Source organism: Mesoplodon densirostris, chromosome 18 (assembly GCF_025265405.1).
Source record: "Mesoplodon densirostris isolate mMesDen1 chromosome 18, mMesDen1 primary haplotype, whole genome shotgun sequence".
Lineage (NCBI taxonomy): Eukaryota > Metazoa > Chordata > Mammalia > Artiodactyla > Ziphiidae > Mesoplodon > Mesoplodon densirostris.
Window position 1 is genome coordinate 49,751,071 of NC_082678.1, and position 15,026 is coordinate 49,766,096.

Below are 15,026 nucleotides of genomic sequence, written 5' to 3' on the forward strand. Positions count from 1 at the left end.
GCAAAAGAGCTTGACTACATGACTCTTCATCTTTACTCAGCATCCCTCCACCCTCAAAAAAAAGGAGAGAAAAATATAAACACTGCAGTAAGAGGAACAGGCAGGCTTACCAAGCTGGAAATCTGGATTTTGAAAAAATTCATGAAGAACATTCTGAATCTGCAAATCAAAGAAAAGAGACCATATACTACTTTTCAATTAGCATATATTAAGTATTTTAGACTAAAAGCCATCTGTAGTCTTTTAATTTAAGTCCTAGGTAAGTCTTCTAACCCAGGGACAGAAATAGTAATAATTAACATTTCGTTTATAGCAGATTTCAAAGTATATAAAATGCTTTTGCATATATTTCCTCACTGATTTTCAACCTTTTTGTGTGAGAACTAGGATGCTGAGCAGATCCCATTTGCCCCCTCCAAGGAAATTTCTAACAACACTCAGACATTGGGCATGATGGAGCTAAGGCAAATTTGGCAACCAGCTTGGCAATCCAAAGAGTCCTCTATAATTCCTCATTCTTCAATGACTAAAAACAAAATTTCGGAGCTCTTCTTGGTCCATTTTTTATTTATTATTTTATTATTTTTATTTTTAAATTTTATTTATTTATTTTTGGCTGCATTGGGTCGTCATTGTGGTGCGCAGGCTTCTCATTGCGGTGGCTTCTCTTGTTGTGGAGCACGGGCTGTAGGTGCAAGAGCTTCAATAGTTGTGGCACGTGGGCTCAGTAGTTGTGGCACGTGGGCTCAGCAGTTGTGGCTCGCGGGCTCTAGAGCACAGGTGCAGTAGCTGTGGCACACGGGCTTAGTTGCTCCGCAGCATGTGGGATCTTCCTGGACCAGGGCTCAAACCCACGTACCCTGCATTGGCAGGCGGATCCTTAACCACTGTGCCACCAGGGAAGTTCCTTTTTTAAAAATAAGACTTTATTTTTCAGGGCAGTTTTAGGTTCACAGAAAAATTGACCAGAAAGTACAGAGAGTTTCCATAGACTCCCTGCCCCCCCAACCACATACATAGCTTTCCTCCACTACCAACATCCCCCATCACAATGCTACATTTGTTACCATCAATGAACCTACATTGGAAACTCATAACCCAAAGTCCATATTTTACATTAGTGTTATACATTCTATGGGTTTTGAAAATTATATGATGACATTATCCATTATTATGGTATTGTACAGAATTGCTTCACCACCCTAAAACTCCTCTGTGCTCTGCCTATCCATCCTTATTTCCCCCCCTCACTCCTGGAAACCAATGACCTTTTTACAGTCTCCATAATTTTACCTTTTCTGGAAAGTCATAGAGTTAGAATCATACAGTATATTTTTCAGATTGGCTTCTTTCACTTAGTAATATTCATTTAAGGTTCTTCCATGTCTTTTCATGGCTTGATAGCTCATTTCTTTTTAGCACAGAATAATATTCCACTATCTGGATGTACCACATTTATTTATTATTCACCCACTGAAGGACATCTTGGTTGCTTCCAAGTTTTGTTAATTATGCTGTAAACATCCATGTATAGGCTTCCGTGTGGACATAAATTTTCAACTCCTTTGGGTAAATACAAAGGACCATCTACCATGGCTTGATTGTATGGTAAGAGTATGTTTAGTTTTATAAGAGACTGCCAAACTGTATTCCAAAGTGACCACACCTTTTTGTATTTTACCAACAACGAATGAGATTTTCTGTTGCTGCACATCTTTGCTAGCATTTGGTGTTGTCAATGTTCTGGATTTTGGCCATTCTGATAGGTGTGTAGTGGTATCTCATTGCTGTTCTAATTGCATTTCCCTGATGACATATGTGGAACACCTTTTCATACGCTTATTTGTCACCTGTATATCTTTGGTGAAGTGTCTGTTCAGGTCTTTTGCCCATTCTAAAATCTGTTATTAGTTTTCCTATTGTTGATTTTAAGAGTTATTTGTATATTACTGTCCTTTATCAGATATGTCTTTTGCAAATATTTTCTTCCAGTCTGTGGCTTGTCTTCCTTGGTCTATTTTTAGCAACTGGAAATATGCTTGGTATTGTATCTAACCAATAATTATTCTCACATCTTATACACCTAAGAGAACATATATAACTATTAGAGTACAGTTCTTTTTCAGAGCTAAAGACATGGTCTTTTAGGTAATTCCTTGGCAGTCTGGTGGTTAGGACTCTGCGCTCTCACTGCCGAGGGCCTGGGTTTGATCCCTGGTCAGGGAACTAAAATCCCACAAGCTGTGTGGCGCGGCCTCCCCCGCCAAAACAGGATACGGTCTTTTAGTCCACAGAAGTAATTAGTCACACACATACAAAAAACACACGAAAGCTATGTCTGTCTGTAATAAAGAGTTTGTGAAATTCAGCCAGAGTCAATATTTTGGAAATCTACCTAGAATTTTCTTTTTAATGTTCAAGAGAAAATTGAAGAAATTGACTTTCATGGGCTAGACTTACATCAGCAGGACCAAAAATTTAGAGGGAGGCTTCTAGCACTCTGCTCAGTATCTAGCAATCACCCTCTTATCACCCATTCCACCTACCCTTCACAGATACCGTCTTCCTTACCACTATCATAGGAATCATTCCTTTGGGGTCTAGAATCCACTCATTGAACTGTTCCTGCAGAGCCTGTTTCCATGTGTTGGCCACCTTGGCTTTAACTTTGTTCATGCATTCTCTTTGTTCTCGTTTCTGTTTAATATTCTCCTTCATCTTGGACACTCTGAAGGATGTAGAAACAGAAGAAATGTCGAGTTGAGACCACTGGATTTGACTCAGATTGTTCAAATGGCAGAATACAGGAGTTCAGAGCCTCATTTAAACTTTGGATCTGTCTTTTTCCATGAAATTTTCCTTCATTCAAGCCTGTAGGGATCCCTCCTTCCCCCAGCACATACTGAATTTGGCATTAATGATAAGCTGCCTTCTACTATTATTTGACTTTTTATAGAGGTAGGCCTTATTTTACTCAACTAAATACTGTACTTAAGAAGCACTAAGAATAGCTCTAGAAGCTTCCACATATAAAAGCAAGGTTGAACGCACTAAAGCCTGAAGGTGGTGGGCCTCTTTTTTCCCTGGACACATAAGTCATCTTGGAAGGACTCTGATTCCAAGTCTAGGGTGGGAGCCTGGAAACTGCATTTATAACAAGCATCTCAGGTAATTCTGATGCCTTGGACCAAACTTCTGATTTCTGTCTAGGAAAATTTATTGCCAATTTCCTTTATCCGGCTGGAGTCAAATACTTTTGACGGCCCCTGAGCATAATAGTTAACTTGTACTCAGACAGAGTTGCATCACCCAGGTTGAAAATGGGGGAAGAATGTGATTTTAGTCATTCCTATGTTTATCATCCCTACTAGGACTTCAAAACCCCCAAACTCGATTTGATTGAAACACCAAAATGGTTCAGAATAATAAAAATAGCTGCTGGTTTCAAATACAATTTTCAAGTAATGTTTGAGTCAGGTCTTCATCTTTCAAAGAAGAAAGACTAGGGCAATCTGACAGATTTGGAAACGCAAAAGAATTCTCAGTAAGAACTGGTAAACTGGAGAACTCCAATAATCCAAAAGAAACAACTAAAATCTAAATCATTACTTTATGCCCATATAAGGCCTTCAAAATCCTCTAAGAAAAGAAGCCTTCAAAAATAAACTTTGAAGTTTGAAAAAATAAAAATAGGCAAGTTGTTAAACAGTGAGGAAGGGCTTGCTTCTGAACTGCTGGAAGATTAATTAGCATTTTAAAGGATGTGCTAAGTTCCTCTAATGCGACTACTAACTAGCCAAACCGCCACCACTTATCTCAGAACCTCCAGTCTATTCTTGGCTGGCTCTTCTGCTCTTCCCCTACTCTTTCTCTCCCTGCTGCTTTATCTTTTTCCCTCTCTCCCTCTCTCTCTATCCTCCTCTCCCCTTTCCCCTGTCTCTATACAGCACTCCCCTCAACTTCTGTCTTTTCTGCATGATCCTCTGTTCTGTGTCTGTGTCCTTCTTCTAGCTTTTTCTCATTATTCACTCATTCATACTCACTCACTAAGTCAGTTTCTTATTTACTCATTACACAAACATTTATCAAGCACCTACTATGGATTCTGACATTATAAAGCTTAGGGTCCACTGCAGAACAGGTAAGTAAGTGATATTGTGTAATAAGTACTCGGTGTCTCTAGATTCTCATGTGTATTAATCAACACAGATTAACAAAACTGAGTTTCTGTCCTATTTCCATCTGCCTGAAAAAAGCCTTCCTCCCTCTCTTTGTTTGACTAGATCCTCCACATCCTTTAGGTCTCAGTTCAGACATCATTTCCTCCCTCTTATTAATGCCCACATTTAGAAACAAAACTTAGTTTTGTGCTTCAGGGCTACTGCACATGAGACTCCAAATATAATCCAGATGGATTTTTAATTTACTAGGTAACTCATTCAGGGACTGAATAAAATTTCTCTTTTGTGGTCTGCATTATCTCAAGAGGATATCTAAATTAATCAACAGAATTCCATAGCATCCAAAACTCATAACTTTGGGTAATGTAGGGTAGCCATAATCTGTAAGCAGATTCTAAATATAAATCCACATTTAAGGAGACCGGAAAGAAAAAAAACTGCAGTGTGGTAAAATGCAAAAATTATCACAGATTCTTCCCATTCCTGTATGCATGTCTGTCTGTATGCAGTGTAACTTTGCAGCTTTTCCCATTATAAGCTGGAGTCTATTTCTGCATCTCTTGTCTCTGTCTGTGGCCATGTGACTTGCTTTAGCCGATGGGTCATTAGCAAACATGATGGAAGCAGAAAGTTGAAAAGTGCTATAAATTATATCACAATAAAACTGGAAGAAAAAGTGCTTAAACATTGGAGTTTGCTCTCTTGCATTGAACTTAAGAGCACTTCTACCACCACCTTGGAAATAAGCCTTGGCTAGCCTGCTGGATGATGATCCAGTTACCTCCATTGCTTTTACCAACGGTCAGCCAACTAATAGACAAATGACTAAGACTATCATTGCCATTTTACCGCAATGTATGAGTGAGTCCAAATGATACCATGTGGATCAGAGATGAGCTGAGTCCAAAATCATGAGCAAATAAATGATTGTTTATTTAAGCTACTGAGTTTTGAGGTATTTTGTTATGCAGCAAAAGCTAACTAACGAAACAGTTTTGCCATCTTAACAAGTGTTTTGAGCTCTTTCAAAGAAAAGTACAGTATAAATCTAACTGATTAAAGAAGTAAAAATGCTTCCTTACCCTAATTGTGCCAATCCAAATCCTATCCATCCATTCAAGCTGTGTTAGGAAAATCTTCCACTCAGAGTATTTGCCTAGATTATATCAAAACTGAATGTTGGGGCCTCCCTGGTGGCGCAGTGGTTAAGAGTCCGCCTGCCGATGCAGGGGATACGGGTTCGTGCCCCGGTCTGGGAGGATCCCATATGCCGCGGAGCGGCTGGGCCCGTGAGCCATGGCCGCTGGGCCTGCGCGTCCGGAGCCTGTGCTCCGCAACGGGAGAGGCCACAACAGTGAGAGGCCCGCATACCGCAAAAAGAAAAAAAAAAAACAACAAAAAAAACCCCAAAAAAACCTGAATGTTGTATTTCATAAAAACTGGTTCTAACCAGCTTAAGTGGGTAATTGATCATGAACTTTGAGTGACCCCTGCACACCAGACCATTACTAGACCCAAGGGAAGACTCTTTCTCGACTGCTAAACAACAGAACTTGTTTTAATCAATCATGTACAAACCTATGGACTCACTCTGTCCTATATACAGTGTGATCGTCTTCAGTTGTTATAAGTATAACCACTATAAAGCTCCCTTCCTAACACTTAAAAACGCCAGAATTTTCCCCCTCAGCAAACTAGTCAGTGAATTCTTCACTGGTGTAGATTCCTTTGCCTGGCAAGTTAATAAACTCAGCTTTTGTTTGTTTGTTTGTTTTTAAGCTCTGATGGTCTTAGTTTCACAAAGCTAAACTGGACTTCTTGTCATTCTTGGAGCATGTCCACATTATTCCTGTGATGAGTATTCTTATAAAAATACATATATGATATGTGTCTACTTAATTATTGTACTTAACCCATTTTCTTCTGTTTATTCAATATACAGCTTATTATGAAATGAAGTTCCTGACATAAGGTTCAATGACTTAAGAAAAATCTAAGTTACTGGTTAATCAATGATATTTGAACAGCTAAATAATGAGGCCTATTTGGAATTTTATAAAATGATGAAGAACATTTATTATAGCCTCCCACTTAAGTACAGATGATTAATCATAGAGATTTCAAAATTAAACATTCAATTACTCCAAATTAAGACATATCTCAAAATAATCTTATGTATCTAAAAAAAAAACAACAAGAAAACTTTCATCATTCTAAGCCAGATTAGAATATGTCAGTTAATTCATTTAACAAATATTTATTGAGCATTATTTACATGACACAGTGTTAGATGCTGGGGATTCAATGGTGAATATGACAGATGTAGTTCCTGCTCACATTACAGCAGGAGAAACAACCATTACAATTGTGATAAGTGCAATGAAGAAGAAACACAGGATGCAATGAGAGAGCCTATAAGGGAAGATCCCAACCCAAATTCATGACGACGTGGTATTTGAGCTGAACTCTGAAGGACTGGTAGGATAAGATAAAGAGGAGCGGGAAGAAGTAACGACATGTGAAAAGATCCTGAAGTGGAAAGCAGCACAGTATGTTTGAAGAACTGAAAGAAATCCTATATGCCTGGAGTATAGAGTGTGAGAATGAGAGAGGTGGGAGCCCGGGCTAGAGAAAAAGTCAGAGACTCAGTCATACAAGAAAGTTTGTATAGGCCTAGTTAAGGATTTTGGGTTTTATCCTAAGAATAAAGGGATACTATTGAAAGGGTTCACACTGGAGAAAAATATGAAAACGTTAAACTTAAAAAAAAATCACTTCAGTTACAGGTAAACGATAGAGTGGAAGAGGGCAAAATGGATGTAAACATAACAATTAGGAGACTATTGCAATATTGCAGGTGACAGATCATGGTAGCTTAGACTAGGGTGACAGCAGTGGGGGGGGTCAGAAATGAATAGATTTGAAAGAAGGAGGTAAAATCAGGAGGACTTAATGATTGACTGGAAGTGATCAATGAGGAAGTAGAAAGTGTCAAGGTTGATCCCTCTGGTTTTGGCTTAAAAATCTGGATGGATGATCAATTAAGACAATGACTTGTTGAAACTGAGATGCTCGTGAAACATCCAAGTGCAGATACTGAATAGTTACATATGTTGTAATGAGGGCACTCAGGGATGGATTATGGAGTGATAGGAGAACTATGCCTTAAGGAACCTTAATATTTGAAGATCAGGTAGCAAAGAATGAACCAGCAAAGGATACTGAGAAGGATTAAACAGAGGTAGAGGGAAAACTAGTAAAGAATGATATCATGGAAGGAAGGGAAACAGTATTTCAAGGAGGAAATGGCTAACATAATTGAACACTGCTAAGAGGTCAAGTAAGATGAGGACTGCAAACTTTCCACTGGGCCTAGAAGCAGAGAGAATGTTGTCATATTGGTAAGTGACATTTATTGAAGAGAGCCTGGAAAAAAGACCAGATCGAACAGGTTGATAAAAGTGTAGGAAGTAGGGAGAGTGCTATGTGGACAACTATTTTGATAAATTTGGCTATGTTTTAGTAATATTTCCTCAACTAGAGTGTATAAGCTCCTCATGACAAGAACCAAATTTTGAATTTTTTTTTCGTATAAGGTATGGCTCAACATTAAGCACTGAATAATTATGCCATAAATACTGATGGACTGTGAAGACTCCTCAATAAATTTATTAATTCATTCATCTAACAAATATTTATTGAGGTCCAACTCATGTCAAATACTTCGCTCAGTGTTGGAAATATAGATATGATAGAAAGTGGTGTACAATATAGTGTTCAATATGATAGAAAATAGTGTACAATAGTGTACTTCTCTGCAACAGTGTGAAATTCTAACATTAATAATCTTTCTCTATACTTCCTTTTTAATGTTTAACTTTTTAAAAAAATATCATACAGTAAAATTAACCTTTTTTGGTGCATAGTTGTATAAATTTCAACACATGTATAAATATGTGTAACCATCACCATAATCAAGCTATCAAAAGTTTGTAATCTTACTTTTTTTTCTTTTCTTCTTTTTTTTTTTTTTTGCAGTACACGGGCCTCTCCCTGTTGCGGCCTCTCCCATTGCGGAGCACAGGCTCCGGACGCGCAGGCTCAGCGGCCATGGCTCACGGGCCTAGCCGCTCCGCGGCATGTGGGATCTTCCCGGACCGCGGCACAAACCCGTGTCCCCTGCATCGGCAGGCGGACTCTCAACCACTGTGCCACCAGGGAAGCCCTGTAATCTTACTTTAAGAGCAAATATTTTTCATTTATCAATTCACAATAAGGCAGTAGTGACATAGAATATGCATTCTCAAGAACTGGAGGGATCAAGAATCAGAGGGAAAAGATGCTAAAAGAAAAGAAAATATGAAGAAAAACAAAATGACACAAACCTACCCTCCTCATCAGTTTTGCAAATTTACATGTAAGAATTATAGTCCACTTCAATTCTATACATGTCTTTCAGGAACCCTGAGGGAAAGCAATGAAAGTATACTGCATATGTAAAACTTACAAATAACAGTGATATTTTATTTTTTAGATAAGTGGCTACCACTACATAAATTGTTCCAAGTCAGTAAGGAGTGTCTTCTCTATCTATTGTACTTAGACACCAAACAAAGATGAATCCCTTTTTGTCCAGGGAAGTAGGCAGATGAAAAATTTTCAGAGCAGGTTGAGTCAAACAGACACTTTAACATTATCACCAGAAGATAAAGTCTTGACAAACCAAACAAAAATATTATGTGTCCTTTTTCTTGAGCATAAGTAAGGAAAACTCTCATTCCTAAAATGAACGGACTTCTCCAAAGCTCTCTAATGGATTGAGAACAACACAAACAGTGATATAGTTCAGAGAATTTAAAAGCAGGACTATTTTTGCTAAGATTGCTGGGTATCCAAGCTTTAAGTCAATAGACATTGTGCTGCTGTAAAGCATCCCTAGGATTTCTGAATATTCTACAAATGCCTGAAACTGTCTTGTGTTGACATATGGATCTTGGATTTTTGCCAGAGGAAGATGAAACCCTAATTCTGATAATCTCGGCAAAGAAAGCATCTTTAAATACTTTAACTCTTTCATGATATTCCTAACAACTTTAAGACAACATTGACTGATACAGAATAAGATGAGCAAATGGAAAGACAAGCATTCTCATATAGAAACACTTGTCATTATTAAAGATGTTGATTTTCCCTAAGATAATGAATAAATTTAATCTTATTTCAATAAAAATTCCTATAACGTTTCTTTTGGTGTTCTCTCTCCCCAGCTTTTTTCCCTCAGGTAGATGAACCAATTCTAAAGTTCATATTGAAAAGTAAACACACAAGAATAGACAGTAGTGATTAGAAAAGAAGAACAAATATAGACTATTCAGTAACTGTTATTGGGCTCACTATGCAGCCATTTGGAAAAGGAAAAAGTTGGATACATATTTTAAATCTTACACTAGGATAAATTCTAAATGGATCAATATTTTAAATTAAAATTAAAATAATTCCAGAAGAAAACATGGGACAATTCTTTTAACATCTTGAAATGAAATGTAACAATGACTCAAAGCCCAGAAGCCATAAAATAAAAGTAAATAAATTTGACCACATAGAAATAAAAAATCCTCTACATGACACAAGATAAATGACAGGTGAAAAACAGAGGAAAATATTTGTAACTCATTCACATGCTTTGGATAAAAGGAAGAAAATTAAGAATGTATATTTGCATTTGCTTATGTATGCACTAAGAAACTCTGGAAGGATCCATTGAAAATTAAGAACAGTAGCTATTTATTGCAGAGGTGGAGCACTGTGTGGATGGAGGGTAAGAATGGGAGAGAAAGTTTCCATCATATAACACTTCATACGTTTCAGCTTTTGAAGCAGGTGAACATATTACCTATCTGAAAAGTTAAATTTTAAAAAGTCCTTCCTCTCATATAGCTTACTTTCCAATGCAAGAAGACAAATAATAAACAAATAAATATACACTTGGGATCCTAGTGAGATAACTAAATTCATCAGTACAAGGAACTTACTTAATATACCTCGTTAGTCTTCACAGTGCTTCATAAACAGTGAAGCACATAGTAGTAAATCAATAATACTTTTTGAAGAACTATAAAATTACTTTAAGTCCTATTTGTATGATTATGTTATTGTTCTACTTGCTTTTCAACATAGGGAGCTAGATCATCAACTGCAAATACAACAAACTGTACCTGTTGTAAGTAGTGTTCGGAATGTTTATCTTCAGGTCTTCTGCGATATTTCTCATCACCCTCTGATAACCAGACATTCCTGAGTCTTTGATATAATTAGGGTTGTTTCTCATTAAGTATTCCCCCAAGTGGTTAATTGGATCAAACTTGGTTGGAATATCAACTTCTGCCAAAAGCTTTTTCTTTTCCACTTGCATTAACATTTTTTCCATTCCAGGAACTAAGGTGGGTAGAAGTTTCTCGAGCAAATACACACGAGTGTTCAGTGTCATGTTTTCAGTATTAAACCACTCTTTGGCCAAATTATCTCTGGGGAGTTTTTCTTCAGCCTTTTTTTCTAGTTCCTTCTTCAGATTTTCCTTATCTATGATTTTCTGCTGCATTGCCTGGGCTCTTGCCTGCACTCTTTCAAAAAGATTTTTCTTCCATGACTGTTCTAGCTTTGAATTCTGTGCAGTTTGATCTAAATTGAAAAGCACTTTCGCAGGTTTTCTAAATACAGTATTCTTTGAGATTCTAGAGTCCTTTATTGAACAAGTAGAGATTTTTGGCTGCTCCTCCAGGTTTAATTCTGAGGGGACAAAAATTGAAATGTAAGAAATATTAGAAGTAGATTTTAATCTATGTTACTTTAGAATATTATTAGAAAATTATTTTACATCCATTTACATGGTATATTCGAACACAGCTAAAAGTAACAGAAAATCAGACAGCAGTGACTTTAACCATAAGGACATTTACTGTTTTCTTAATCAGAAGCCGTTCAACAGCTCAGTGTTTTTATTAAGTACCTAGCATGTTTCTATTGTTCTTTATTCATTTTTTGTGCTTGTATCTCAGGATCACAAGATAGCTATTGCAGCTCCAGGCATCACTTCTTTAAAGGAGAAAAGGATTGAGAACGAAGGGTCTTTATCCTCTTGAAGTTCTGTTATATTATTCAAGAAGAGAAGATCCCAGACTCCTCACTCTAAGACTTTCCTTTACATTTCATTGGCCCTAATTAGGTTACGTGCCCACCCTAGGCCAATAGCTGGTAAAGGTAAAAGGGTTATTGAGAATAGTTTTGATCAATCATAATTTATTCCTTGGTCAGGGTTTAGACCAAATTTGGTCAGGTTTTAGACCATATTCTCTGATATCAAGTGATTTCCATCTGCTACAAAACTTAAGTTCCATTGGCAGACAAAAGGTGGGAAAATGTCTGCTGAGTAGGCAGTGAAGAGAGTCTACCAGACATGTACGTGTATTGGGTTGGCCAAAAAGTTTGTTCGGGGTTTTCCATAAGGTGTTACAGAAAAACCCAAATGAACCTTTTGGCCAAGCCAATAAATATATTTCTTCCCACTCTCATATTTCCAACTTCTTTCATGTTGGAGATTTTAGACCAAGATAGTGGACTGAGATCAGGACCTACATGCCCTCCCTACCAAAATCTCTAGAAATGATAGAAAAGGGTGTGTGTGTGTTTGTGTGTGTGTGTGTGTGTTTTAATATGAACATAAGAATGCTAACAACCAGTAGAAACTAACACAACACTGTAAGGCAACTATACTCCAATAAAAATTAATTTTAAAAAAGGACTCTTCTGGTGGTCCAGTGGGTAAGACTTCACGCTCCCCAATGCAAGGGGCCTGGGTTTGATTCCTGGTTGGGGAACTAGATCCCACATGCATGCCACAACTAAGAGTCCTCATGTCACAATGAAGATCCTTGCATGCTGCAACTAAGGTGGCACAGCCAAAAAAAAAAAAAAAAAAAGAATGCTAACAATCAATCATGAAGAGGGCCTTCAGAAACTCTGAAGGTCTCTGAAAACTGTAAGGTAGATGGGATTAGATTGACTAAAGAAACTATAAGACTAAAAAGATCCAGAAGATGACTGTGAAATTTGGGAGCACCTCTGAGGCACCCTAAGTTTAAAGGATGTAGATATGGATAGCAGGGGAATGACTGACCTTTTTGTGTATCTTCATCCCCATTTGAGCTAATCATCGGGCACCAGAGGCATTCACCCTTGAACTGGGACAAGGGGATTCGGGCAAGAGAGGCAGGATAATGCCTCCACACACAGAGAAAATGAATTGCTGACAGACTTCACTGTCTGCATATCTTACCCCTCCTCCACAATCTGCATAGCTTACCCCTCCTCCACAATCACTGGCAGCAGGCTACAGAAAACAGAAACGTCATCCAGAGAAAAGCAAACAGGGATTCCCAAATGCAAATGTAAGTACACACATAAGGATCACCAAATATTTAACGAAAACTAACTCCATGACTAAACGAATGCAATGATTAATACTATCCAAGGAAGCACCATTAATAGAACAAATATAAGGAGTTCTAAAAGAGCTGTAATTAATATCCTCAGAGCAGAGAAATTAGAGGAAATTAAAAATATAGTTATATTATTTTTAAAAATTATGGGAGCTTGGAAATCTAGTGCTCAGACCTTGGTTTCTTTCTTTTTTTTTTTTAATAGGATTGAAATTTTAAATTTATTTATTTATTTATTTTTGGCTGCATTGGGTCTTTGTTGCTGCGTGCAGGCTTTCCCTAGTTGCGGCGAGCAGGGGCTGCTCTTCACTGCGGTGCACAGGCTTCTCATTGCGGTGGCTTCTCTTGTTGTGGAGCATGGGCTCTAAAGTGCAGGCTCAGTAGTTGTGGCACTCGGGTTTAGTTGCTCCATGGCATGTGGGACCTTCCCAGACCAGGGCTCAAACCCATGTCCCCTTCATTGGCAGGCGGATTCTTAACCACTGTGCCACCAGGGAAGTCCCCAGACCTTGGTTTCTTTTTTTTTTTTTTTTTTTTTTGCGGTATGCGGGCCTCTCACTGTTGTGGCCTCTCCCGTTGCAGAGCACAGGCTCCGGATGCGCAGGCCCAGCGGCCATGGCTCACGGGCCCAGCCGCTCCGCGGCATATGGGATCCTCCCAGACCGGGGCACGAACCCGTATCCCCTGCATCGGCAGGCGGACTCCCAACCACTGCGCCACCAGGGAGGCCCCCAGACCTTGGTTTCTAATATCATTCTCCAATTAAAAAAAATCAGGACTCATTGAAAAAATGGCTGATTCTAGGACTGGGGCAAGAAATATTCAAGATGAGCCTGGAGCAGAAATATACCCATAAATATATGACCAATTGACTTTTGCCAAGGGTGCCAAGGTCATTCAATGGGGAAAAAATTATCTCTTCAGCAAACGGTGCTGTAACAAATGGGTATCCATATGCAAAAAAATGAAGTTGGACCCATACTTCATGCTATAAACAAAAATTAACCAGCTCTAACAGATCTATACCGAATATTCCACCCAACAACAGTAGAATACACATTCTGCTCAAGTGCACATGGGACATCCTCCAGGATAGACTATATGTTAGGCCACAAAACAAATCCTAATAGATTTAAAAATATAAATATCATAAAAAGTGTCTTCTTTGAAGATATAGGAGAAATCTGCAGGATTAAAAAACACACTTTTAAACAACCAATGGGTTAAGGAAGAAATCACAAGGGAAATTAGAACATACTTAGAGATGAATGAAAATGAACACACAATATACCAAAACTTATGGGATGCAGTGAAAGCAATGCTCAGAGGGAAATTTATAGCTGTTAAGTGACTACATTAGAAGAGAAGAAAAATCTCAAATCAATAATCTAAGTTTTCATCTCAAGGACTAGAAAAAGAAGAGTAAAATAAACCTAAAACAAACAGAAGGAAGGAAATAATAAAGATCAGAGTGGAGATAAACAAAATAGAGACTATAAAAACAGCAGAGAAAATCAATAAAACCAAAAGTTGGTTATTTGAAAAGATCAACATGATTGACAAATTGCTAGACTGGCAAAGAGAAAAAGAGTGAAGACAAAAAAACTAATATAAGAAATGAAAGTGGGAACATTACCACCAATCTCCCAGAGATAAAAAGGATAACCTAGAATAAATGGACAAAAAATACACAAAAAGTATCTAAACTGACTCAGAAAGAAATAGAAAATCTTAACAGACCCATAACAAGTAAAGAGATTAAATTAGTAATCAAAACCCTCACAACAAAGAAAAGTCCTGGACCAGATGGCTTCACCAGTGAATTTAATCAAACATTTAAAGAATTAAAACCTATCCTTACAACACTCCTCCCCCCAAACTGAAGAGGACATAACAGTTTCTAACTCATTCTATGAGGCCAGCATAGATATGATACTAAAGCCAGATAAGGACACCACATGAAAAGAAAATTTCAGACTACTATTCCTTATGAATATAGATGTAAATCTTCAACAAAATATTAGCAAATCATGAGAATATTCTCCTGTTATCTTCTAAAATTACTTACTGTTTTATCACTCACATTTGTATCTACAGTACATGTAGAATTTATTTGCATGTGTGGGGTGAGGTAGGACTCAAAAATACATATTTTCCATTTTGGCATCATTATTGAAAACACGTCCTGTTTTCAATACAGGACTTTCAACTGGACTCTATTTCATTGGCTTATTTGTCTATCCTTATGTCAATGTCCTACTGTCCTAATTTCTGTAACCTAATTGTAAATATTGATATAGTAATATAAATCCCCCAGCTTTGTTGTTCTTCAAGATTTCCTTGGCTTTTC

The 15,026-nt window shown here is 37.7% G+C and overlaps 1 protein-coding gene across 1 annotated transcript in view; it reads right to left on the reverse strand.

The window, feature by feature from the left end:
- The window catches only part of EFCAB5 (EF-hand calcium binding domain 5), a 124,808-nt gene that overhangs the window by 77,958 nt on the left and 31,824 nt on the right, over positions 1–15,026 (reverse strand). The window contains 3 exon segments of the mRNA XM_060082985.1: positions 111–159; positions 2,572–2,728; positions 10,397–10,967. Of these exon segments, the coding sequence (XP_059938968.1) occupies positions 111–159; positions 2,572–2,728; positions 10,397–10,967 (777 nt within the window).